This window comes from Xenopus laevis, chromosome 3L (genome assembly GCF_017654675.1).
Source record: "Xenopus laevis strain J_2021 chromosome 3L, Xenopus_laevis_v10.1, whole genome shotgun sequence".
NCBI classification, from domain to species: Eukaryota; Metazoa; Chordata; class Amphibia; order Anura; family Pipidae; genus Xenopus; species Xenopus laevis.
The window spans coordinates 19309846-19333796 of NC_054375.1; the positions used below are offsets into that span (position 1 = coordinate 19309846).

The window sequence follows — 23951 nt, forward strand, 5'->3', positions numbered from 1 at the left end:
TACCCTTGCCCCCTAGTTACTAGGCAAAAGCCTATGTATATAGTTAGTTATTTACATACCTATCAGTTATTGGCCGAGGGTTGTAATGACCACTTCCTACCACACTTCCATATAGTGCTGGGAAAGGGGTGGATCTTCCTCTTTGGCTGCTGATGTCCTAACCATCTGGATGTGACCATTGAGCCTGGGTACACCAAGGCCCAGTAAAGCCACCGCCCTAAAGGGACACAGCGTCTGTATCCGACAGTCGTGTTTCGTCGGATCAACTCTGCGACTTCATCCGACATTTCTATCTCTTACCTTATTTCTGTCGCAGGCGTTTTGTCTCCTCCAGTCTCCTCCTGCCTGTCCACTATCTCTACCTGGATGTCGCAACACTACCGTAAATTAGACCTCTCTAAAATGGAAATGGTTCTCTTTCCTCCAACTAACACCAGTAACATCCCAGAGGTTTCCATCATAGTTAACAATTCCACTATCACCCCGTCTCTCAAGACCCAGTGCCGTGGGTTTATCCTACATTCTGCACTGTCATTCACGCCTCATATCCAGTCACTTATTAAATCATGTCACTTCCACCTAAGGAACATATCCAAAATACAATCATTTATCACCAAAGATGCTGCCAAAATTCTTATTCACTCTCTCATCACATCACGTCTAGACTACTGTAACTCTCTTTTAATTGGCCTTCCCCACCAGAGACTGCCACCTCTCCAGTCCATATTGAACACTGCCGCAAGGCTCATAAACCTTAGCAACCGCTCCTCCTCTGCCATGCCACTCTGCCAGTCCCTACACTGGCTTCCACTACCTTTCAGAATAAAATTAAAATTATAACCCTGACATTCAAAGCACTTCATAACTCCACCCCACCCTACATCTCTGAACTCCTCTCTATATAGTCACCCAACCACTTACTATGCTCCTCTACTGACCTACTACTCAACTCTTCTCTCATTACCTCCTCACATACTCACATTCAAGACTTTGCAAGGGCTGCACCTCTCCTGAAATTCTCACCCACGGTCTGTCCAACTTTCTTCCAATCTTTCTGTTTCAAAAGATCTCTTAAAATGCACTTATTTAGAGATGCCTACCCTCACTCTGCTTAACTACCAAATGCAATACCACAGTACTACATCTCTCACCCACTTAATTCTGATCTTGACCACTTCCACACCTTGTGTCTTATTCCCTTCCCTTTAGAATGTAAGCTTTTTTTGCACAGGGCCTTCCTCACCTTTTGTACCAGTATTGTTTGTGATGTAACTCCCTATGTTCTATGTATGTAATTCATGTGACTTAGTTGTATAAACACATTTACTTTACAGTGTTGTGAAATATGTTGGCACTATATAAATACATGTTAATAATAATAAAACAATATTGCTTGAAAATAGACTTTGTATTGCAGAAATATACAATATCACACTCTGTATGAGTCAGCGCTAAAAGCTAGGAGAAATAAGAATGCAGCATAAAGAGAATCTAAGTGTAGTGGGTTGTTGGTAGTTGGAGTTCCACACTCTCCCAAAATTCCACTATGGGGTGCGGCTAGATTACTTCTTATATCCAGCACGTGCCTTGCTTATAAATTGGGTACTTACAAACATTTAAAACTTTGAATTCATTCAACAGATATAATCAGGATGAAGTACTCTATGGGGTAAATTTATCAAAGAGTGAAGTTCCGCCACTAGAGTGAAATTCCGCAGCTCTCCATTCATTTCTATGGGAGTTTGAAAGGCGTATTTATCAATGGGTGAAAGTGAAATTTCACCCTTTGATAAATACGCCTTTAAAAACCCCACAGAAATGAATGGGAAGTGGCGGAATATCACTTTAGTGGCTGAACTTCACTATTAAATTCACTCTTTGATAAATATACCCCTATGATTGTTCCATGCTGAGTGTAGAAAATAGTGTAAATCCTTTTTATTACATGTATAAAAAATAAACATTCCACTAACATTTGAGAAGTTTTAAAAAGGCGCATCAGATCTCCACTCTGGGGTCAAAGTTACTATGCATGCTGTTATACTGGTTTAAGCTCCGACCCGCGTTGCTTCCACCCGCCGTAACTCCCCATGGCACTTGGAGATGATGTCACCGCCCTTGCCTTATGCGTTTCATCACTTTGGGACTTCGTCAGAAACTTCGTAGCATCTGCCAACAGCATCTCCAGGTTGGCTGCCAGTGCTTTGCTCTCTAATACTGCAAGAAGCCCATCCAAATAGCAACCTGTCAACCTACTTGACATTAGACTTGGATTATTTAGGCACCAAAAAATCACCCAAAACATGGCAACAATAAGTCCACACTGTGGTGCCTGATAAACTAAGGCTAGGGGCACACAGGTAATTTTGCAGGCTGAGAGAAGCAGATCTGCTCAGTGCCCCTGTTCCATTGATTTGAATTCAGTCAGCCTGTGTGTGGTCACACACAGGCCAGAAATATTGCATATTATATTTTGGGCTTCTATACCAGCAACCACTTTTCATCTTTGTGCTCTGGACTGCTGTCCGTTACCTGATCTTAGTGTCCAACAATATACTGTATATATACAATATTAATATCAAGATATAAGGCTGATAGTTATTAATTCAGGTTAGCAGCGCAATGCAGCTCTGAAACCAGTGCATTTAGCATCACAATTTAAAAATCAGACCTGTAGCATCAGCTTATATGATAGGCCAGCTTATTTTCTGCTTAATAATTTGCAAGAACCACTAAAGGAAATGATTAAGCTAAAAACCTTAAATGGGTGTTTCACATTTAGTATGTTATAGAATGGCTAAGGTACTTTTCAATTGGCCTCCATTTTTTCAATATAGTTTTTTCATTATTTGCTTTCTTCTTACTCCTACTAGCTTTCAAATGGGGGTCACTGACTAAAAAACAAATGCTCTGTAAGGCTTCAAATGTATTGTTATTGCTGCTTTTTATTACTCATATTTCAATTCAGGCCCTCTCCTATTCATATTCCAGTCTCTTTTTTAGATCAATGCATGGTTGATAGGGTCGGGACACTGGCAACCAGATGCTGAAATTTTAAACTGAACAGCTGCTGAATTTAAAGCTAAATAAATAAAAAACCATAAATAAATACTTATTGCAAATTATCTCAGAATATCACTCTCTGCATTATACATCTAAGTGCTAACTGGAAATACCCTCAATAAATTAACACAGTATTTTTCTGGTGGGTTTCAGAATTTGGTCACTTTAAGAGCAAATTTTGTATATATCTGACAGTCGGATACATGTAGTTTGTACCTGTGATTTCATGTTCAGTTCCATTACATTCTGCACATGCGACATGTCACATGCGTGTCATCACATGGCGATGAATCGAACATCAACGCGCCGTGGAGTTCAGCCCTAAAGGAGAAAGAAATGTGTTTTTACTTGGAGGTGCCAAAAGTTAGGCACCCCCAAGTGATTGTATCTACTTACCTGACATCCCGGCCGGTGCTCCTGTCAGGAAAAAACTGCACTGGCCCGGAGTTACTCCAGCAAGCACCAAAGAGCTTTTTCATTAAAGTTCGGCTTTTCGCTCTAATGCGCATACACAGCTGCGAGAAGAAAGAAGAAGCCGGAAAACAATTGCTCTGTGGTGCAAGGTGGAATAACCCTGGGCGGGTGCAGTTTTCTGCTGATATGAGCACCAGCCTGGGGTGTCAGATAAGTAAATAGAATCACTTGGGGTGCCTCACTTTTGGCACCCAGAAGTAGTAGTTGCAAATATCTTATTCTTTTAGGTTGTGCATGCGTCAGCGAGGCCTTGCTCATGCCCCCCATAGTGTAACATTAATGCTGCAATTCATAACCCTTGTCATTAACACAGTAAAATATTGTAAATATTGTATTTCAAAGTAAAACTGACTCTTCTGCTCATATATGTTGAATACTTGAACAATAAGTTGCTTTAACACATTTCACTGATTATACATTTTCCTGGATTTTATATAATTTTTTCCTGGTCCCCTGAAAAACAACTGTAATTAAATCTACTATAATTAAGAATAAGCATGGCGTTCAAAATGACAGAAAGATCCCTTACCCAGAAAAGCCCATGCTCTGAGCATATCCATTAAAAGATCCTATACCAGCATCAAGAATCCTTTCATTTAATTCAATGAAACACATCAAAACACAGGAACCATGGGGGCAAATTCCCTAAGTGTTGCAAATTTGCTAGCGACCACTTTGCCCACTTTGCAACACCTCGCCAGGTGTAAATTTGACAGGACAACGCTAATTCCCTAAAATGAGAAGTTGCGTCCAGGGTGCTGAATGCTGGCGAAGTTGTGCTAGCATTACTTCGCAAAGCGAAGTTGCAATAGCGTTGGCTAATTTGCATACAGCGGGAAGTGAAAGTTGAATGGATGTATATGTTGCAGCAAATACATTACATTACACAAGGCCAGGGAACCGTAATAAAATAAAGTTGTTATAGTGCCCTACACATGAGCCCAGTGTATAGTTTATGTGCCATATGTTAGGGGGGAACCCAGGTACCCCAGGTATGGTCTTTTGCAGGCTATCACCCTGAAAAAAGGAAAAGATGCCAGCGTTTTTTGGGACTTAGAAAATTTTTCAACAAAAAATTGAGGAAGTCCTATCCACTCCATTGAAATTTGCCTGGTCTGAGGTGGCGAAGGCAAGTCTCGTGCAAGAGGTAACATTCAGTAAAAGCCACCTCTTACTGAATTTTTGTGGAGTTACGTCCGTTCGCCAGAGCCTGGCGTTAGTGTGAAGCAACGCTAGCATCTATCTCCTTCGCTAGCGAAGTAACGCCTGCGCCCGTTAGTGAATTGGCGTAGTTACGAAATGTCGTCACACTGTTGAATTTTCACTAGCATTAGTCACTTTGCCCTTTAGGGAATCTGCTCTCATGTGTTGACAAAGAACACAGGATTTCTACAGCTGAAGAGAAGTGTCTAATACAACCCCAACTGCTGCCTCTCATTCAATTGAATGGAAAGTGCCTGACAGTGGTACTACTGAGATGCCATGATGTGTCATCAGTTATTAAACAGCATTACATGTGGGAAGGTAAACCCAAAAAGACATTAAAAAAACACACTTGTAATAAAATCTTTTGTAAGGTTTATTTTGTTCTCCTTTCTCATTTGCTTCTCCTTCTAACTTCTAATCAGGTAGCTGGGATCTTCCTTTGTGTGGACAAATTCTCAATTTGTGCTGAAAGGTTTTTTGACTTTGTTTTGCTTCATCTAATCTGTTAAAGAATATACAAAACATCTTATAAGAAATGTATCACAAACTAGCTGATATTTAATATAAAACACTAATACAGGCACTGCTGTTACTACTTTCCGGCAGGCCCTGGTACAGGATGGACACCTGTGCCCCCCTGTCGGGCCCTCCCCCCTATGCATCACGTGCCAGAGTGCTGGTGGCATGCGCACTGTAATATTTCCTCCTGCCCAGCCGTCTGTGGAGGGCCCAGGTTTGATTGCACTTCCGGCACCCCTGAATACAGGAACAACAAATTCTATGCTGAATAATACATATAATCAAAGGAAGGACGTTTCACCATCATAATTGCTAGGGTGTTTTTCTTTTACTGTAAGTAAAACTAGGTGTTAGAATTTCTGGAACCAAAAAAAATAAATTAAACCAGTTTCACTCTAGAACTTCCTTCCTGGTTCTGCTGAGCATAGGGGGAACTCATAAAAAATTTCCTGTCCACTGAAAAGCCCTTTGGTAAGCTGCTCAAAGGCTGCATCTTAGGAAAGGGAGGGTTTGTTTGTTCAAAGGTATATAAGGAGCTTTGAACAAATTCTCCTGTCTATAAGGGTAAGGACACACTGTGAGATTCGGGGAGATTCAGTCACCAGGCGACTAATCGGCTCTTATTTCGTTTTCCGAAGTTGCTTTACGAGGAAACTTCGGACGACTTCGGGAAAAAGAAGCGCTGCGAGTGCCATGCCACAGCCATTTTTTTATTGTAGCAGGCGGAAGACACAGGGAAGCAGTTTGGGGAGATTAGTCGTCCCAAAGAAGAGGCGATAGTCATCGGGCAACTAAATCTCCCCGAATCTCCAGGTGTGACAGTACCCTAATGGGATACGGTCAATTGGCATTAACAGCCACCCCCCAAACTCTTGGTGAAGTGTGAGCTAAATTTAAAAGAAATTCACACACACCTAGTACCTTACTTTTTTGGGATGGGGTGTCTAATGTAAATTAATCTCTATCCCCAAGTACAATACCCTTAGGGCCATGGTCCTCAAAGTCCTAGTATCAGTGTCCATAATATGTATCAAAACTTAAATATAAATAAAAAACATGTTTATGTTTGTGGCAGTAGTTTCAGCCCTTCAGCTTGTTCAGATAAAATAGTACCTGTACTATTTTTGTCAGGCATTGGAAGGCTGGGTGGCTGTACTCACTTTCTTCAAATTCCCTTACATATTCAAATACATTAGTACCCAAATTCTTGTCTTGCTGACCAAGAAAGGGTATAAACATTTCATAACCCACCATTGTGTTGTTTTTCATTTGTAAGGTACATGGATAAATCTTTATCAGATATATATCCCTTTAAAAGGGTAAAATCACCATCTAGAAAAAATAAAAACACAGCAGATGTTGGTTACAGAAGCCCTACTCACTACAATGTTTGTTTACAAATAAGGTAGGTTCGTTGTTGATTAAATGGAAAAGAGACATTTTTTTTGCAGTGGCAAATACCTGAAACAGGTGGATTTTTGGAACACTGATAGCTGAAGTTTTAAAAAGGTGGTATCTGAATTTGTAGGCATAGAAATCACCTGCATGCTATTCTGATGCAAGTCAGTGGGGGCAGTATTGGGTGATGTGTTTTTAGTATACTTGGAGGTGCAACATGCTCTTAGTGCCATTACCCTAAAGGAATGATCTTATTTGCCAGAATATTGCACCTAAGAAAAGCCTGATCTTTCTATCGATTAGCACAAAGATCCCATTATAAGAAGCCAGTGGTATAAAGTAAGGGTAGGGTGTTACTGAAGTTTTTTATTTGTTTGTAGAGATGTACAAGATACGATTAAATCTAAATAAAATTACAGATATTATTTGCAGACCTTCCTGCGGGTCTTTAGAAGCTTTAACATGCATCTGATCCCTTCTGTCCATGAAATTAGGCAAAGGTGTTTCATAAGAATTGTTAACTTGAAAATACTGTCCTGAAAAATGAAAGTAAATAGTGTATGAATACAAATTAGCAAGCAATGATGAGCAAAAAAGAGCAGAACTCATGCAGCCCAATACCTGCTTGCCAGCATATATTACTCAAAGCTTTTTCCTCTTCTATTTCCTCTGTGGTCTTTACTCTTGGCTCAACATAATCCTCTAAATAAATAATAACAATGAAAGAGGTATTTTTTAGTAACCAATGTTAACATAGTATATCAAGTATATGTACACTCTAAGGGGCAGATTTATCAACGGTCGAATTTCGAATTGAAAAAACTTCGAAATTCGAAATTCAAAAAGACCAACCAATGGTCGAAGTTTTTTTGGGTCGAATAGGTCCGTTTTCAATAGAATAGGTCCGTATTGGGCTGAATCGAAGGAATATCGCATTCGATCTAATTCGATTTGAAGTATTTCCTTTGATAAATCTGCCCCTAAATGGGGGATGCAGCATGCTACCTACCAGTGCTTTGTCAATCATCTCTCTCACACAATATAGAAGTAAAAAAGTTACCAGGAATGAAGAGAAAGAAGTCTATGGGACATAAACACTATAATAAATGTTGTAAACCAGCAATCTGGAAGGCAATGATTGAAAATGAGGAGTGCATAGCGGCAGAGGCTAACACTAACATTAACTTTGGCTCCTTTAAATAATGGTAACAGTATGGTTGAAACAGATACAGAAAAGGCAAATGTGTTATATCATTTTTTTTCTTCAGTGTATAGAATAGAGGAGTCAGAGTTCCCAGGCTCACTTCATAGCTGCACTGATGGCTCAGCTCAATCTAATCAATGACTGACTCAGGATATAGTTCATAAAGCTTTAATAATAATTAATGTAAACAAGGCGCCAGGGCAAGATGAAATACACCCTTAGGTTCTAAAAGAGCTTCGTTTGGTTTTAGAATGGCCTCTATTTCTGATTTTCTCAGACTTGCTTTCATCTGGTATAGTACCTATGGATTGGAGGAAAGCTGATGTCATTCCTATATTTAAAAAAGGGATTACGAATTTAGCCTGGCAATTATAGGCCAGTAAAGCTGGCCATAGACACAAAAATTTGATTTCGGACTGTGCGTAGAGTGTCCTGACATCTTTCGCGCCATGTCGATGGGTCGTTCAGTCGATCAGACAGGTTAGAAGATTTCAGTCTGCTACTGATAATTTCTAGGCATGTATTGCCGATCTGACAATATCATTGGGAGACCGTCACCAGTTTTGTCAGACCTAACTTTGCATGATTAGAGGCAGAACATTGTCTGATATGTTCATTAAATTACATTAATTAACCAATTAAACCACCCACAAATCATCCCGCAACCCTTGAAGAGCAAAATTTACAAGGGAAACACCTTCAATTCAGGTGTGTAATCACATTTAAAGAAGAAACTGTTTCAGTATGAAAAAGATTTTTTTTTCCAATATATTTCTTTATTGATTTTCAAGTTTTTTCCATAATAGAGCAAGTGCTCCATCCACATAGTAATCATAACAAAATTAAATTAGAATAGAAAAGACAGAGATTAAAAGTAAAGAAGAGAGGGGGGAGGGGTACCATTAAACCATATTTCTTATGACCCAGTTTTATGCCTTATGGTAATCCACTTATCCCAATTCTTGTAGAATTTTCCCATGGTATTGGTGGCCATGGCTGCCATTTTTTCATATTGGTAGTGTAAGTCAAAGTTCTGAGTAATTTGTTGAACTGATGGGGTTTTTACAGACTTCCATTTTCGTGCAATAAGTTGTCTAACCACAAAGATCAAATGGTGTAAAATTGTGAGAAACTCTTTTGGAACATTTGGGCTAATGAGGCCAAGTATTATTACTTCTGGAGTAAATTGGATATGTAAGTTCCATTTATTTTTACAAAACGTCTCAAGTTGTGGCCATAGCCGCTGGAGTTTAGGGCACTCCCACCATATGTGTAACATATCTCCTTTCTGATGGCATCCTCTCCAACATGTATATTCCTGTAGATGCGCTGTAGTTTATGTGGAGTCATATACCAGGTAATATTCCCCCTTTAGTTGGTGTTAAGTTGATCAGCCACCTTTCCATAGGAGTTGGTTCCCTGAGAGGGATGGCATTATTAGATCTCAGAAAATGCCTTATTTGTAAATATTGATAGAACACCATTTTAGGAAAGAGATGTCTTTGTTGTTGCTCCTCAAATGACAGTAGTTGTAATTTCTTAGTGAGGTAGTGTATTTGTGCTAGGCGAAAGTCACCCCATCGGGTTAGTTTAAGATCTGGTATGAGGAGATCCAATGTTGACATTGGTGCCATAGGAGATATCTGCAGTGATGTTTTAAAAATTATTTTATGATTTTGCCAGATATTTATTGAATGAATTACTGTGGGTGGGGCATCTTGTAAGTCAATAAACTTGAGAGGAGTTGGAGTGCCCATGACTTGTGGCAGCAGTAGAGGGAGTATTGAGCTCTGCTCTATTTGCACCCATTGCTTATCCGTATCCAAGGTCATCCACGATTTGAGTTGGAGTGCCCATGAGTGCCCATGACTTGTGGCAGCAGTAGAGGGAGTATTGAGCTCTGCTCTATTTGCACCCATTGCAAGGGTAGCAGCTTTATAATAACCCATAATATTAGGGGCATTAAGTCCCCCAGATGATCTTGGTAATTGCAGGATCTTTTGTGATACTCTAGTTGTTTTATTTGCCCATAAAAAATGGTTAAAGCTCTTCTGCAATTTCAATATGTAACTTGTTGGAATATGTACGGGGATTGTTCTAAACATATACAGGATTTTTGGTAGTGCTAACATTTTTAAAGCCTGAAGCCTTCCCAACCAGGATAAATACTGAGTCTTCCAAGCATTAATGTCATTATATAAATTGTGATACAACTTGGTGAAATTCACTTTAACAATGTCACCTGGAGGGAACACAAGGTCCGTCCATTCAAACTTATATATTTGCTTAATAGAAATAACTTCACTTTCCGGGACATTAATACAGACAGCTTGTGTTTTAGTTACATTGAGTTTGTAATATGAAACTTTAGAATAATCTTGTAGTAATAACATTAGTTTATGTAGTGAGTGAGAATGGTGAAACATGTAGATAACAGTATCATCAACAAAAAGGCCTACCTTATGAACAGAGCCTAATATGTTATTCCCTTTGATATCATGATCCTGGCGTATAGCTTGAACTAAGGGTTCAATCATCAGGGAGGAAATCAAAGGGTACAGTGGACACCCCTGGCGAGTTCCATTGGTTATATCAAAGGGGGCAGAAAGAGTTCCATTAGTATTAATTTGTGCAGAGGGAACCGTGTATAGCGCCAATATTGCTTTAATAATTTCTACTGGGAATTTAAATCTATGTAGTACTCTTGTCAAATAGGTCAAACCCCTTCTCTGCATCTAGAGAAAGAAGCAGAAAAGGCGTTCGAGTGCATTCTATCCAGTGTAGGATGTCTATAGCTCTTCGAGTGCCATCAGGAGCTCCTCTGCCTGTTGTAAATCCCACCTGATCAGGGTCTATAACTTCCAGCATAATTGTTTGTAATCGCATAGCTATGATTTTGGCATCGATTTTTAAGTCTGCATTCAATAAGATGATCATAATCTGTAATTTTGTACTAAATTTGGGTCTTTCCCAGGTTTTGGTATTGTTATAATTTGCGATGTAAGCATTTCTTTAGGGAAATATCCTGAGCTAAAGGCTGCATTAAAAGTATTTGTTAAATAAGGGATTAATAGAGGAGATAATGTCTTGTAGTATATATGGGTGAGCCCATCTGGGTCTGCGGCCTTATTGCTGGGGAAAGATAATATTGCTTTCAAGACTTCTGAATCAGTTATTGGGTTTTTGAGTTGCGCCCACTTTGTTTGATGCACCTGTGGTAGTTTAATTTTGTCTAAAAACTCATCTACTTCAGATATAGTGGGGGACATTACATTGGGGTCCTCTTCAATATTATACAAGAGTTTGTAGAATTCAGCAAATCTATTCCCTATTTCCTTCGGATAATAAATGGGATTATTTTGTTTATCTTTTACCATATGAATTCGTTTTTTCACTTGATTGGATCGTAGCTGTTGTGCTAAAAGTGTAGATGCTCTGTTCCCCATTCTGTATTGCGCAGCTTTAATAAACGATAGTTTACTTTGCATTAGTATCATAGCTACATTTTGTAATTCTTTTTTGGCTTCAGTAATTAAAACATTTGTAGCTTGACTAGATAATTGTTTATGAGTATTTTATAGAGTGTATAGTTTAAGCAACAGATTTTGGTATGTTATATGTTTTCTCTTTTGTATTTAGAACCCAATTTAATAAGAAAACCTCTAACAAATGCCTTGTGGGCATTCCAAAAAGTAAAGGTACTGCATTGGTTATTATCATTCAACAAGAAGTATTCTTGAATGGCCTTACTTACTTTCTCTTTGAATGATGTTTTTAGATATCAATAGTGGATTCAGTCTCCATTGAGCTCTTGAGGATATATGAGTCTGATCTTTTATCGTCGTTGTCATAGGGGGCATGGTCCGACCATGTAATGAGGTCTAAGTGAGTATGATCAAGGTAGTCTAGCAAACCTTTTTGTATCAGTATTAGATCAATCCTGGAATATGTTAAATGTACATGGGAGTAAAATGTATAATCTTTTTCACTAGGGTGTTGAAGTCTCCAAGTAGTAGTCCATATTTTTGCATAAGAATCTGAAATGGGGAAAGTCTAGTCTTGGGCTTACTTTTGGAGGTTTGAGATCTGTCCACTACGTGATTAGGGGCGAGGTTAAAATCTCCTCCTAGTATCAGAGATCCGTATTTCAGGGATATTATTTACTACATAACTCCTTTGATAAATGCAAGTTGGGATGTGTTAGGGGAATATAAATTTACTAGGGTGTTTGGCTTTTGATTAATAATACAATTCAATATAATACAGTGTCCTTTGGGGTCCACATGGTGACTAATGTAGGTGAAGTCTAAGGCTTCATTTATTAATATTGCTACACCAGTCTTCTTCTTTTGTGCTGGGGCAGAATAAATTATAGAAAATGTTCTGTTTTTTGGCATACATAATGTGGATGGAGTAAAATGGGTCTCCTGTATAAATACTATGTCAGCTTTTTGCTTTTTTGCTTCATGAAGTAAAGAAGATCTTTTGTAAGGACTATTAAGACCCTTAGTATTGATAGTTACTATATTAAATGGCATTATGGTTAATACGTTGAATGCATAATGTCACCCATGTGTTAACCTCACTGGACCATTTACATAAAATACACCAAAAAGTAAATAAAATCCTAGGATACGCATACCAAGAGGGGATAGGAGGAGGGAAAAAGAGAGAAAGAGAAAATGCATATGAAAGAGAAAACATTAACATAATGATAGTGGATATTCCCACTGAACCGTGGGGCTCTATACCTGTAAGAGCCCTCAGGGTAGAGTCTATATCGGGGGTTGACCAATCAGCCAAGTAACACTAACATGCACCCAGCAGATTTCCCAGGAGAATGTCACCCTTAGATAGACACAGAGAAACATTTTTATAATACTTCACGTATTTCTTCATGTGTGCAGAGTCGGATCTTCCTCCTGTTGTTCCTGCAATTGTTTGGCCTGTTTGATGTGATGTAAGCCCAATATGCGGACTTGGGTAGCCCCTTGTGCTGGAGTTGTAATTTTAGTCGAGGATCCGTCTTATATTATAATAAGCCACCGTGGAAATCCCCACCGATAAGGAATGCTGTGCTGTCGCAATAGAGCAGTTGTTTCTTTAAATTCCCTTCTGGCTTGTAATGTCATTGGAGAAAGATCTGTGAATAGTTTTATATTCTTCAATTTGTCAGGTTTATTTTCCGAATTTCTAGCTGCCTGGAGTAACCCTTCCTTTGCACGGAAGAAGTGCATTCTAGTTATTGTATCTCTCTGTGCCGTCTGAGGGGTGTTTTTGGATTTGTAGACACGGTGAATGCGATCAATTAGTTGCGTTTCATATCAACTAGATTCTCCCTTGTTTTGTATGTCTCATCCACCAGGTTATTATGAGCACTAACCATTTCCGACATTTTATCCTCCAAATGCCCTGTTCTATTGCCTAAGGCAGTTATCTCCGACTTCAGGTCTTCATCATATTTTTAAAGTCCGTTTGGAGATCTGCCCAGAAGGCTGATAACATATCCTTGATATGTTGCTCCGATGTAGAGGGTTTGTGTGGAGTGGAGGGTGCAACTTTAGCTGTACCTGGGGAACTTTGCTGCAACACGGAGTCCTCCGATTGTGTTTTGGCGCCATCTTGGATATCTTCCAGCTCCGGCTTTTTCGTGTAGAAAGAAGTAAGCTTCAGCGGGGATTGCGTCTTTTTCACTCTACCCATGCTGAGGAGTATTCTGGTATTAGCGGTGATGAAATTACTTCATCTGCGCCATTTATTGTGTCTGGTCAGTTATTTGTTAAGTTGTCCCGGGAGCTGCTGTGAAATAGCTACTAACGCATTGCGTGCTTAGGCCACGCCCAAAAAAGATTTTTTACAAAGAATATTTCTAATAGAAAAACCATCTTGGTTGCTTACTTCATACATATTGTGGCCGTATTACACAGGGTGATAAAATGATTAAAAAAGTGCAAAAATGTCTTTAATGGTACAAAAATTTAATATGCTGAAACTAAACAGAAATTATACAACATTTATACAAAATTTAAAAAAAAATATTTTAAATAGTAATTAGTATCTTACCCTACATGAGGACAATGGAGAGTGTGATAAAATTTTTCCTGATTAAACAGCAGAATATTGAGCGTTCATCTGCAAAAAAAATAGAACCACTATTTAATTATTTACATAAAACAAGACATATTGTATTCCTCATTCAATCCCTTTGGGTGCTTAGTTCCCAGAAGTCATATCCAGTAGCATTCCCTTTGATGTAATAACCTTTTTAAATCCTGACCTTGCTTAACCGTTATCTTTTCCAAAATTTGCCATTGCAATTGCGCCATGCATATGAAAATGTCTAGCCAACAATGTTTCTTTTTTCCTTTTTTGTCCTTTTGCAGTTTTATCACTTGCTTGACTACTTTAAATTTTGGGCCCCTGTGGTTCCCCAGGTAGACTATCTACTAGCTTAAAATTCAGAATCAAGGATTTGTGTTCATTTAAGCGCGTCTTTACAGGTCTTGCAGTTTGCCCTACAGTTTGCTTTACCGCACGGGCACTTAATGCAGTAAATCACATTATAGCCACACGTGGAAAAGCACTTTACACAATGCTTGGTACCCAATGTAGGATGCATTACAAATTTCTGTATCACCTATGTAGATTTGGATTCAAATAGAGCCTCATTTGAGGTGATAAGCTTAACCCTTAATAGCTGGCTTCTAGGGAGACCTCTAAATAAACCATGACACGGATTGGAAATTCTTTTGTAACCTCTCTGTACATTAAACCAACTGATAAAAATAATTTTGTACAATCCAAGTTTTCATCCTCTGGGTTTATTTAGAGGTCACCCTAGAAGCCAGCTATTAAGGGTTAAGTGTATCACCTCAAATGAGGTGATTTGAATCTGAAACTACAAAGGTGATACAGAAATTTGTTGAGAAAGGTTACAAAAAAAGGGAGCTTTTCACTATTAAAGAAGAGGTCAAAAGGCCCCCGCATTAGGAAACGTTAACCAGAAGAGAAACTGCTGTTCATCACGTATACCCTTTGTTACTACTTTTGATACTAATTCTAAAATATGTAAGAAGGTTATTCTGAAATATTGGGAAATACTTAAGGCAGACCCCAAATTTGGACATCTATTCAAGCTTCCCCCTTTGTTCGCCTACCGGAGAGGTAGGAATATTGGGGACATAATCAAACCAGGACAAGTATCCACTAAGGATTTACACAGCAGTGTCAATACAAAGGGCACCTTTCCATATTGGAAATTTGGTTATTGTTATGGGATTATACCAGGTGAAGTGGTAATGCATCCTACATTGGGTACCAAGCATTGTGTAAAGTGCTTTTCCACGTGTGACAGCTCTAATGTGATTAACTGCATTTAAGTGCCTGTGCGGTAAAGCCTATATAGGGCAAACTACAAGACCTGTAAAGATGCGGTTAAATGAACACAAATCTGTGATTCGGAATTTTAAGCTAGTAGATAGTCTACCTGGGGAACCTCAGAGGCCCGAAATTGAAAGTAGGCAAGCAAGTGATAAAACTACAAAAGGACAAAAAGAGAAAAAAGAAACACTGTTGACTAGACATTTTCATATGCATTTCATCAGGTGGCACAATTTTGATGGCAAATTTTGGAAAAGATAAATGTTAAGCAAGGTCAGGGTGTAAAAAGGTTATTACATCAAAGGGAATACTACTGGATATGGCTGCTGGGAACTAAGTATCCTAAGGGATTGAACGATGAATACGATGAATGTCTTGTTTTTTGTATATTGAATAGTGGGGGTTATATATTTTTTGCAGATGAACGCTCAATATTCTGCTATTTAATCAGGGAAAGTTTATCACACACTACATTGTCCTCCTGTAGGGTAAGATACTTTAATTACTATTTAAAATAGTTTTTTATCCTGTTTTAAATTTTGCCTAAATATTGTATAATTTCTGTTTGGTTTCAGCATATTAAATTTTTGTACCATTAAGGACATTTTTGCACTTTTTATTGCTTTTTTTTATCACCCTGTGTAATTCTGCCACAATACCTATGAAGGAAGAAACCAAGATGGAGGATTGGACAATTTATACACAGAAAAAACATTTCTACCAAAATAAATTTTCTACTAAAAAATTTTTCTACTAGAAATATTCTTTGTAAAAAATCTTTTTCATACTGAAACTTTTTAGTCTCTTAATGTGATTACACACCTAAATTGAAGATGTTTCCCTTGTGAATTTTGCTCTTCGTGGATTGGGGGATGATTTGTGGGTGGTTTAATTGGTTAATTAATGTATTGTGTATTTATATGCACCTCATGTATGTTCCGTATGCTTGACAAAGGGGTCCGCCCGAAATGTTGCACCGCACTCTGCAATAAACACTTAGGGGCAGATTTACTAAGCTCGAGTGAATAATTCAAATGCAAAAATATTCAAATTTTGAAGTATTTTTTGGGTATTTCGACCATCTAATGTCTAATTGGTCAAATTCGATCGAATTTGATCGAATCGAATGATTCGAACGATTCGAAGTAAAAATTGTTCGACTATTGGACCATTCGATAATCGAAGTACTGTCTCTTTAAAAAATACTTCGACTTCATACCTTCGCCACTTTAAACCTACCGAGGTGCAATGTTAGCCTATGGGGACCTTCCCCAGTTTTTTGTGATCGAATAAAAATCCTTCGATCGATCACTTAAAATCGTTTGAATCGTTAGATTCGAACGATTTTATTGTTCGATTTTTATTTGATCATTCGATCGAAGCTTTGTGCTAAATACCTTCAAATTCAATATTCAATTTTACTTCGAAGGATTTTGTCAAAGCATTTGATACAGTGCCCCACAAACGACTGATTTCTAAACAACTGGCTTATGGGCTTAATGAAGTAGTTTGCGTTTGGATAGGAAACTCCAATTGAATTATTGAATTATTGAATTAGAGAGGGTCCAGAGAAGGGCAACTAAGCTGGTAAAATGTATGGAAAATCTTGTTCACGCTGGAGAAGAGGCGCTTGGGGGGGTATGATTACTATGTATAAATATTTAAGGGGATCATTTAAGAATCTCTCTAATACTTTATACTGTATACCAGTACAGTAGGTTCTTCCAGCTGACAAGAGAAGAAAGGAGGTTCAGTCTAAAAATTCGGAAGGGATTTTTTTTACAGTGAGAGCTGTGAAGATGTGGAATTCTCTCCCTGAATCAGTCGCACTGGTTTATGCATTAGATAGCTTTACGAAGGGAATGGATGACTTTTTAACAAATAAAGGAATACAGGGCTTTGAAAGATGGCTCATAGTACAAGTTGATCCAGGGCAAAGTGCCTGATTTTTTTTATTCACTATGACACGTATCTAGACAATTTACCATTTTCATTCTTGTTTTCCACTTCATCACTTTCGTCATCATCTTCAGATGCATTTAGTGTTACAACTAGAGGTGGGTAGATAGGTATCCACATGTCACCTTGACTGAATGCCAAATATTTAAAGTCTTTACATATTTCTTCCCGTTTATGATAAACGTGATTGTCTATGACATCTATATGGCAAAAAAAAAAAAAAATCAGCAAAATCAGGCTACCATAGATACGATGTTAAACAGGTGGTGTATAAATGCTATTGATGATTTGACCTGTTGCAGACTTTGCACCCTTTATTGCATAGCAAAGAGCACGGTTGGGGAGACAATACATTTTTTTGTGAATTAAATATATTGTTGCTTGGATAAATTATTTTTGCAAGATAGGTGCTCTTTGCTATGCTATGTGGTTTATGCAACATAGGGTGAAAAGTATTGTCTCCCCAACTGGCTTATGGGCTCTATTAGAGCCCATAAGCCCGTTGGGGGGGACAATACCTTTTTTTGTGAATTAGATATATTGTTGGTAAATTTGTAATACCGGTGCCAGCTTTGGCTGGTATTTTATTGAAATACTGGCCATGTGACCAAGAAATGTTCCCATAGTTCCCATATATTGGGCCCTGACATTTTCTACATTGGATTTACCGACGGGGGAAAAATATCCTTTTTTTTTCTCCAACTAGCGGGCAAATTCACTAACATAAAATTTGCCAGCGCTGGCTTCGCGCACATCGTAACACTTCGCCAGGCATAAATTCCCCTGGACAACGCTAATTCACGAAGATCTGATGTTGCACACAGGGTACCGAACGCTGGCAAAATTACACCAGCGAAATTACGCTAGCATTGGCTAATTAGCATACGGTGTGCAGTTAAAGTACTATGGACGTATATGCCGCAGCAAATACATTGCACTACACAAGGCCAGGGAACCTTAATAAAATTATATAAAGTTGTTATAATGCCCTACACATGTGCCCACAGTATAGTTTAGGTGCCATATGTTAGCAAATGTAGTGGGGAAGGAGGGTACCCCCAAAAAAAATTTACGACCTTTTTCAGTCTCACCCTTAAAATAGGAAAAAACGCCAGCGTTTTTTGGGACTTAGAAAAATTTTCAACTTTTTTTTGAGGAACTCCTATCTACTCTATTGCACTTCGCCTGGTCTGAGGTGGCGAAGGCAAGTCTGGCGATAAAGGTCAGTAAAATAAAAAACTTAGTGAATTTGCGTAGTAAAGCTCTTTCGCCAGACCGAAAATTCGCCTGGCGTTAGAGTGCGAAGTTGGCGAAATAACGCCAGCGAATTTATGCCAGCTACTGTTATTAAACCGGCGAAGTGCTGATATGACGTCACAAATTTTCGCCAGCATTAGCCACTTCGCCCTTTAGTAAATTTCCCCCTATGAGCAGTGGACAAAAAGTTTCAAAGCCTGCTTCAAAGTGAAAATGTATTTATCACAAATCTATAGAGCTCAATAAATCAGTTTCCACATCTTTTGATCCAGAGAAAAAAAAATCTAGGAAAGAATGATAAAATACAAGAACACTGTAATTAAATTTGAAAAGAAAGGGATTGTTTGGTCTAACCTTTCATAAATATCCACGGTTCTCCCTGCAACATGTTTTTCAAAGATTAAACTTTTCGAATGCTGCTGTTTTTATTGGGCAACACAAGGGTCATGTGACAAAAAAAATTGGAAATTATAGGAGTTGTTTTACAAGGAGCTGGCTACTGTTTCTGTATAAAACAATAGCCCCAGTCATGTTATGGCTGCCCTCCATTATTATCATCTGCCTGTCTGTACTCAAGAAAGTGACAACACATTTTTGGGTTGGGGTACTTTAGCAAACAAAAAATATATATAATACCTAATTTGACAAGTGCTCACTTATACACTAGCACTAGCGCTGTATAATTGCTTATTTTATTGGTTGATTTTATTGCATTTTTTTAATGGCCAGATCCTTAAACTCTGGGTTCCCCTGACCTCATCAGCATGCCCAGTATAATGCCTACCTTCTTCCAGTGTGCTCTGCCTATCCCTGGATTCCTGTTGTGAGTGTGACTCTTACCTGAATCCTGAATTTTGCTTGCCCTGACCTGGATTTTGTCTTTAAGTCTTTGTTACCCCTCTGAGGTGATTTTTAGATATTTCATGACAAATGATCACTTTAGCAAAGCTTTGCAGTTTGGAGTAGACAGATATTAACCCATTTGTCCCAAAGTTCCTAAAATGACACTCCAGACATAGGCCAGAACTCACTGCATGTTTATAGTGGTTGCTATCATAATTTTGTAAGGGGTACAGGTACCATGTTAATGCAAAATGGACATACTTACTGCTATTTGATGGTAAAAACAGTCCATTAATATAACGAGGGTGCATATGAAAACATGTGCAGCTGATGTTCACACAACCATCTGACTCATTTTCCTTGGGACATAAAAACACGCCAATCTGCAGTTACAAAAGGAACCTTAAATCATTTTAGCTTATTTACATAGTCAAGCCCAAAACTGACCACACCCTAGCCATTTTGTATAATTACTGGTATTTGTATGGATCCTTAAAGTAATATTTTGGTGGGTGAAAATGTAGTGCAGTTGTACCATGGTAAACTCCCTATTTTTGTAGACATGGGAGACATACAGCCAATGAGCCAGAACACCTAGCTAAATTTAAAGGAGAACTAAAGCCTAACCAACTAAGAAGCTAGAAATGTTGTACATATTTTGGGCTTCTGTACAGGCCCAAGGCAACCACAGCCCTTTAGCAGGGAAGATCTGTGCCTCCAAAGATGCCCCAGTAGCTCCCCATCTTCTTTTCTGCTGATTCACTGCACATGCTCTGTGCTGCTGTCACTTACTGAGCTTAGGGACCCACTTACAATATGCATGGCAGCACAGAAAACAGTGCAATTAGCATCAGAATTTAATAATCAGCCTTTTAGCGTCCGCTTATATTACAGGCCAACCTAATTTTCTGCTGAATAATTTGTAACGACCCTAAGCTTAGCTTCTTAACAGCTGCTCAGAGTCCACTGAGCATTGTTGCAGTGTTGCAGACACTTTCCAAGATGGTGACCCCCTGTGACAAGTTTGAAATCCTGGATCATTGCTGCTATTGAGAAGCTGAAACTTTAGGCTGGTGTAATAAGTTCAGTATATGAAATATGGCATTTTTAGCCACATTCATTTTTAGGGTTTAGTTCTCCTTTTTGCTAGACCATCTAGATGCCAACCTAGTCCTTTCCCCCAACTCACTAGTGTTTGTTGGAAAATGGCACAAATATCAAAGAATATTTATTGTTCCTCTATTATGATTGGCTTCTGCTGCTTTTCAACACAAATAAATATTTAAAAAAATGGCAGCTAATTGTTTTCCTTAATGTAGTTGCAAACTGTTTCACCTGAGGTCTATGTTTGTGGAATTGGTTTTCTTATCTCTAGTAGTGACATTAATCTATTTTATGTTAAATGAATAACTAGACTGTAGTGAAATCACTTACATCCATGAAGGCGCTCAAGTCTCCCAACATTATTTGGTTTTTGGAAAAAGTTATGCACACATAATCTGCTAAATCTGATGTTATGTGTTTTTTTCCAGGAACTTTTGAAGACTCTGCAAGTTATGATGTCCAGGAACACTCTGTTGATGTCATGAATGATATTTCCCACATCATCCAGCAAGCAGCATTAGCTATGAAGACATTTCAGGTTTCCTCCAATAAAGAAGAATAATAGCAAGTGAAAAAATAAATCTTAAAGGAAAACTATACCCCCAAAATAAATACTTAAGCAACAGATAGTTTATATCATATTAAGTGGCATATTAAAGAATCTTACCAAATTGGAATATATATTTAAGTAAATATTGCCCTTTTACTTTTCTTGCCTTGAACCCCCATTTTGTGATGGTCTGTGTACTGCCTCAGAGATCACCTGACCAGAAATACTACAACTCTAAGGGGCCCATTTACTTAGCTTGAGTGAAGGAATAGAAGAAAAAAAACTTTGAATTTTGAATGGTCGAATTTGGCTACTTCGACCATCGAATAGGCTACTTCTACTTTCGACTACGACTTCGACCGTTCGATAGTCGAAGTACTGTCTCTTAAAAAAAAAAAAAAATACTTTGACCCCCCTATTTCGGCAAGTAAAACCTACCGAGGCCAATGTTAGCCTATGGGGAAGGTCCCCATAGCCTTCCTAACAATTTTCTGATCAAAGGAAAATCCTTCGATCGATGGATTAAAATCCTTTGAATCGTTCGATTCTAAGGATTTAATCGTTCGATCGAACGATTTTACCTTCGATCGTAGCAATTGCGGTAAATTCGAAGTCGAAGGATTTACATTCGGCAGTCGAATATCGAGGGTTAATTAACCCTCGATATTCGACCCTATGTAAATTTGCCCCCAAATGTAACAGGAAGCAAAAGACACAACTCATTAATTGGCTCATGTGACCTAACATGTATAGTTTGTATGTGTGCACAGTGAATCGTATGATCGCAGGGGGCGGCCCTTATTTTTTAAAATGGCAGTTTTCTATTTATGATTACCCAATGACACACACTACTAGAAAAGTATATTATTATGAAAATGGTTTGTTTACATGAAGCAGGGTTTTATGCAATATCTTTTTATAGTTTTCCTTTAATACTAATACTATTTTTATTAATAGAACAACACTTTAAAGATGGTATGAAGGCTTTTGCTAGTTTGAAGATGTGCTTGATTTTACTATATATAGTATGCAAGTAGTATATATCCTGTTTTAATAATCATATATATAAAGCTCTTCCTGGTGGTTTGCCAGGTGACTTCTGCCTGTACTTGAAAGTGCCTGGTTGCAATGGGATTGCTGCTGAGTCCCTCAGCTTTTGTGCTAAGTACCAATAAATCACTTATCTGTTTTATATATGTGTGGTCAGTTTCAGTCATTCTGCAGAACCTGATACAAATTCAATCTAATATATTCTAACAATTCTCAAAAAAACCCAAAACCTTACTTTTGTTGAAATAAAGAGCATTTGCTATTCTGTATTTATCCTAAGTTTCCTGTCTTCCTTCTTCCTGTCTTTCCTAGTTAACATACCCCTATGTCATCCTGCAGTCTTTTCTGCCCAGTATTATATCACTGTCTTATGAAGTCTTATCTATTCATGTCATGATAATATTTGCTTACTCTTGGCTTCATCCACTAGCGGTTATGACTGTATTCAAATTCTCTCCATCATTACCAGACTCCAACTGCTCCAGAGCAGGGAGGTCACATGATTATGACCACGGAGAACACAGATATACTGATACTGTACACTAGTAAATAAGAATGACAGCATAACTTAGGCACAGGCATTTTTTGCCCTGGCAAGCTACATAATTTACAAATTTAAACCTTAGTGGAATTTGTTAAGCGGGACATAATGTTGCTAAGTGTTGCATTAAACAGCAGCTATTCTAATTAAAGCTTGTTGTACAAATGTAGGGGACTGTTTTAGTTACCCTTTATTCAGGCAGTTCCCTAAGGTTTTGGATAACTAAGTGGACCCTAATTTAGAGTTTTGCCCAAGTGTGGTCCTTAATTTTAGATCGGAAACTGTTTCCCTTTCCTGTGTTAAAGTATTCTCCTGGCAATTTAGTAAATGTGTTAATTTAGGCTATTATATAAATAATAATATACCTCAACCCTCTTACTAGGGTTCTGGTTCTTTTGAGCAAGCCGACAATGAATCCACACCAATAAGCGCATATTAAGTGATATATTGTAAAATAAATCAATGGATTGTTACACATGATTACACTTAGACAATAATTACAATATTTAAAGTTACACATTATACAAGTCTACATTGTTTTTACCACCATAGCAATGGAATAGAGGTCAGCTTCATCATGGCTTTCCCTCTGGTCTGCATTCCTCACATGTTGTCTTGTCCCAGGCTTCTCCAGCTCCCCAGCTGCCTCTTTTTTCCTCCCAGCTGCCCAGCCCCCTTTTCCTCTGTCAGCGTTCTTTTATCCTGGTTTCTCACATGCCCCCACAGAAACCCTCCCAACTGCCAAGATGCTGTGATAAACCCCCAACTTGCCTACATCCTGTTGAGCAATTTTTCTCGCATACAGTAAGTTAATTTATGATCCCCACAGCAGGGCTTAGCAGTCACAGGCAACCCTTTGTTATGATAATCAGGGCTTCATGTAAGTTCACTGAACAACAAAATCAAAGATGGCAATTTCTTACAAATGGACTGTAGATGTCACTGTTCTATGGTATAAAAAGGAAGACGTCTCTTTTTTTTTTAATATTTCTTTATTTCATAAATTTTTCCAAGCATAAGGGAAGGGTACATAAAAAGGGTGAAGTGACAGGGTAATATCAAATACCAGTCTTCATCACATGTCATTAAGTACATTTTGTTAATACATTTATCATATCATGTATTGCCATCAGTGTAAGACGTCCGCTATATCATTAATTTCAGGTCTCATACTTAATACACTTTCAAGATTATTTACCCTACGTCTTCCTAGTGCTCCTTTCCCATTTCCATTGATTCTATAAATCTAAGCCAGGGAGACCATATTTGCCAATACGTTGCACTATTATTGTGATATACGTGTGTTAATTCCTCTAGTTCTCTTATTTCATCCACAGATTTTAACCAGTTATTATATGTAGGGGGATCCTTTGACTTCCAATTCCTTGGGATAAGTGCTTTAG

At 38.2% G+C, this 23951-nt stretch overlaps 1 protein-coding gene across 4 annotated transcripts; it reads right to left on the reverse strand.

The window, feature by feature from the left end:
• Positions 1 to 4889: 4889 nt before the first annotated feature.
• On the reverse strand, positions 4890 to 23373 carry LOC108710807 (uncharacterized protein C12orf50 homolog). 4 transcript variants are annotated; one of them, XM_041586026.1, is made up of 8 exons: positions 23093 to 23373; positions 20738 to 20950; positions 19569 to 19662; positions 17230 to 17403; positions 7282 to 7362; positions 7095 to 7196; positions 6514 to 6594; positions 4890 to 5245 (listed from the first exon to the last, which is right to left on the reverse strand). In XM_041586026.1, the coding sequence occupies exons 2-8, from the start codon at positions 20765 to 20767 to the stop codon at positions 5241 to 5243; spliced, it is 567 nt and encodes a 188-aa protein (XP_041441960.1). In that variant the 5' UTR covers positions 20768 to 20950; positions 23093 to 23373; the 3' UTR covers positions 4890 to 5240. The 4 variants fall into 4 exon arrangements, with proteins under 4 accessions (XP_041441960.1, XP_041441959.1, XP_018107459.1 ...); XM_041586025.1 differs by having other exon boundaries at positions 4895 to 5245; positions 19569 to 19686; XM_018251970.2 differs by lacking the exon at positions 23093 to 23373 and adding an exon at positions 22419 to 23086 and having other exon boundaries at positions 4895 to 5245; positions 19569 to 19686.
• Positions 23374 to 23951: the final 578 nt, after the last annotated feature.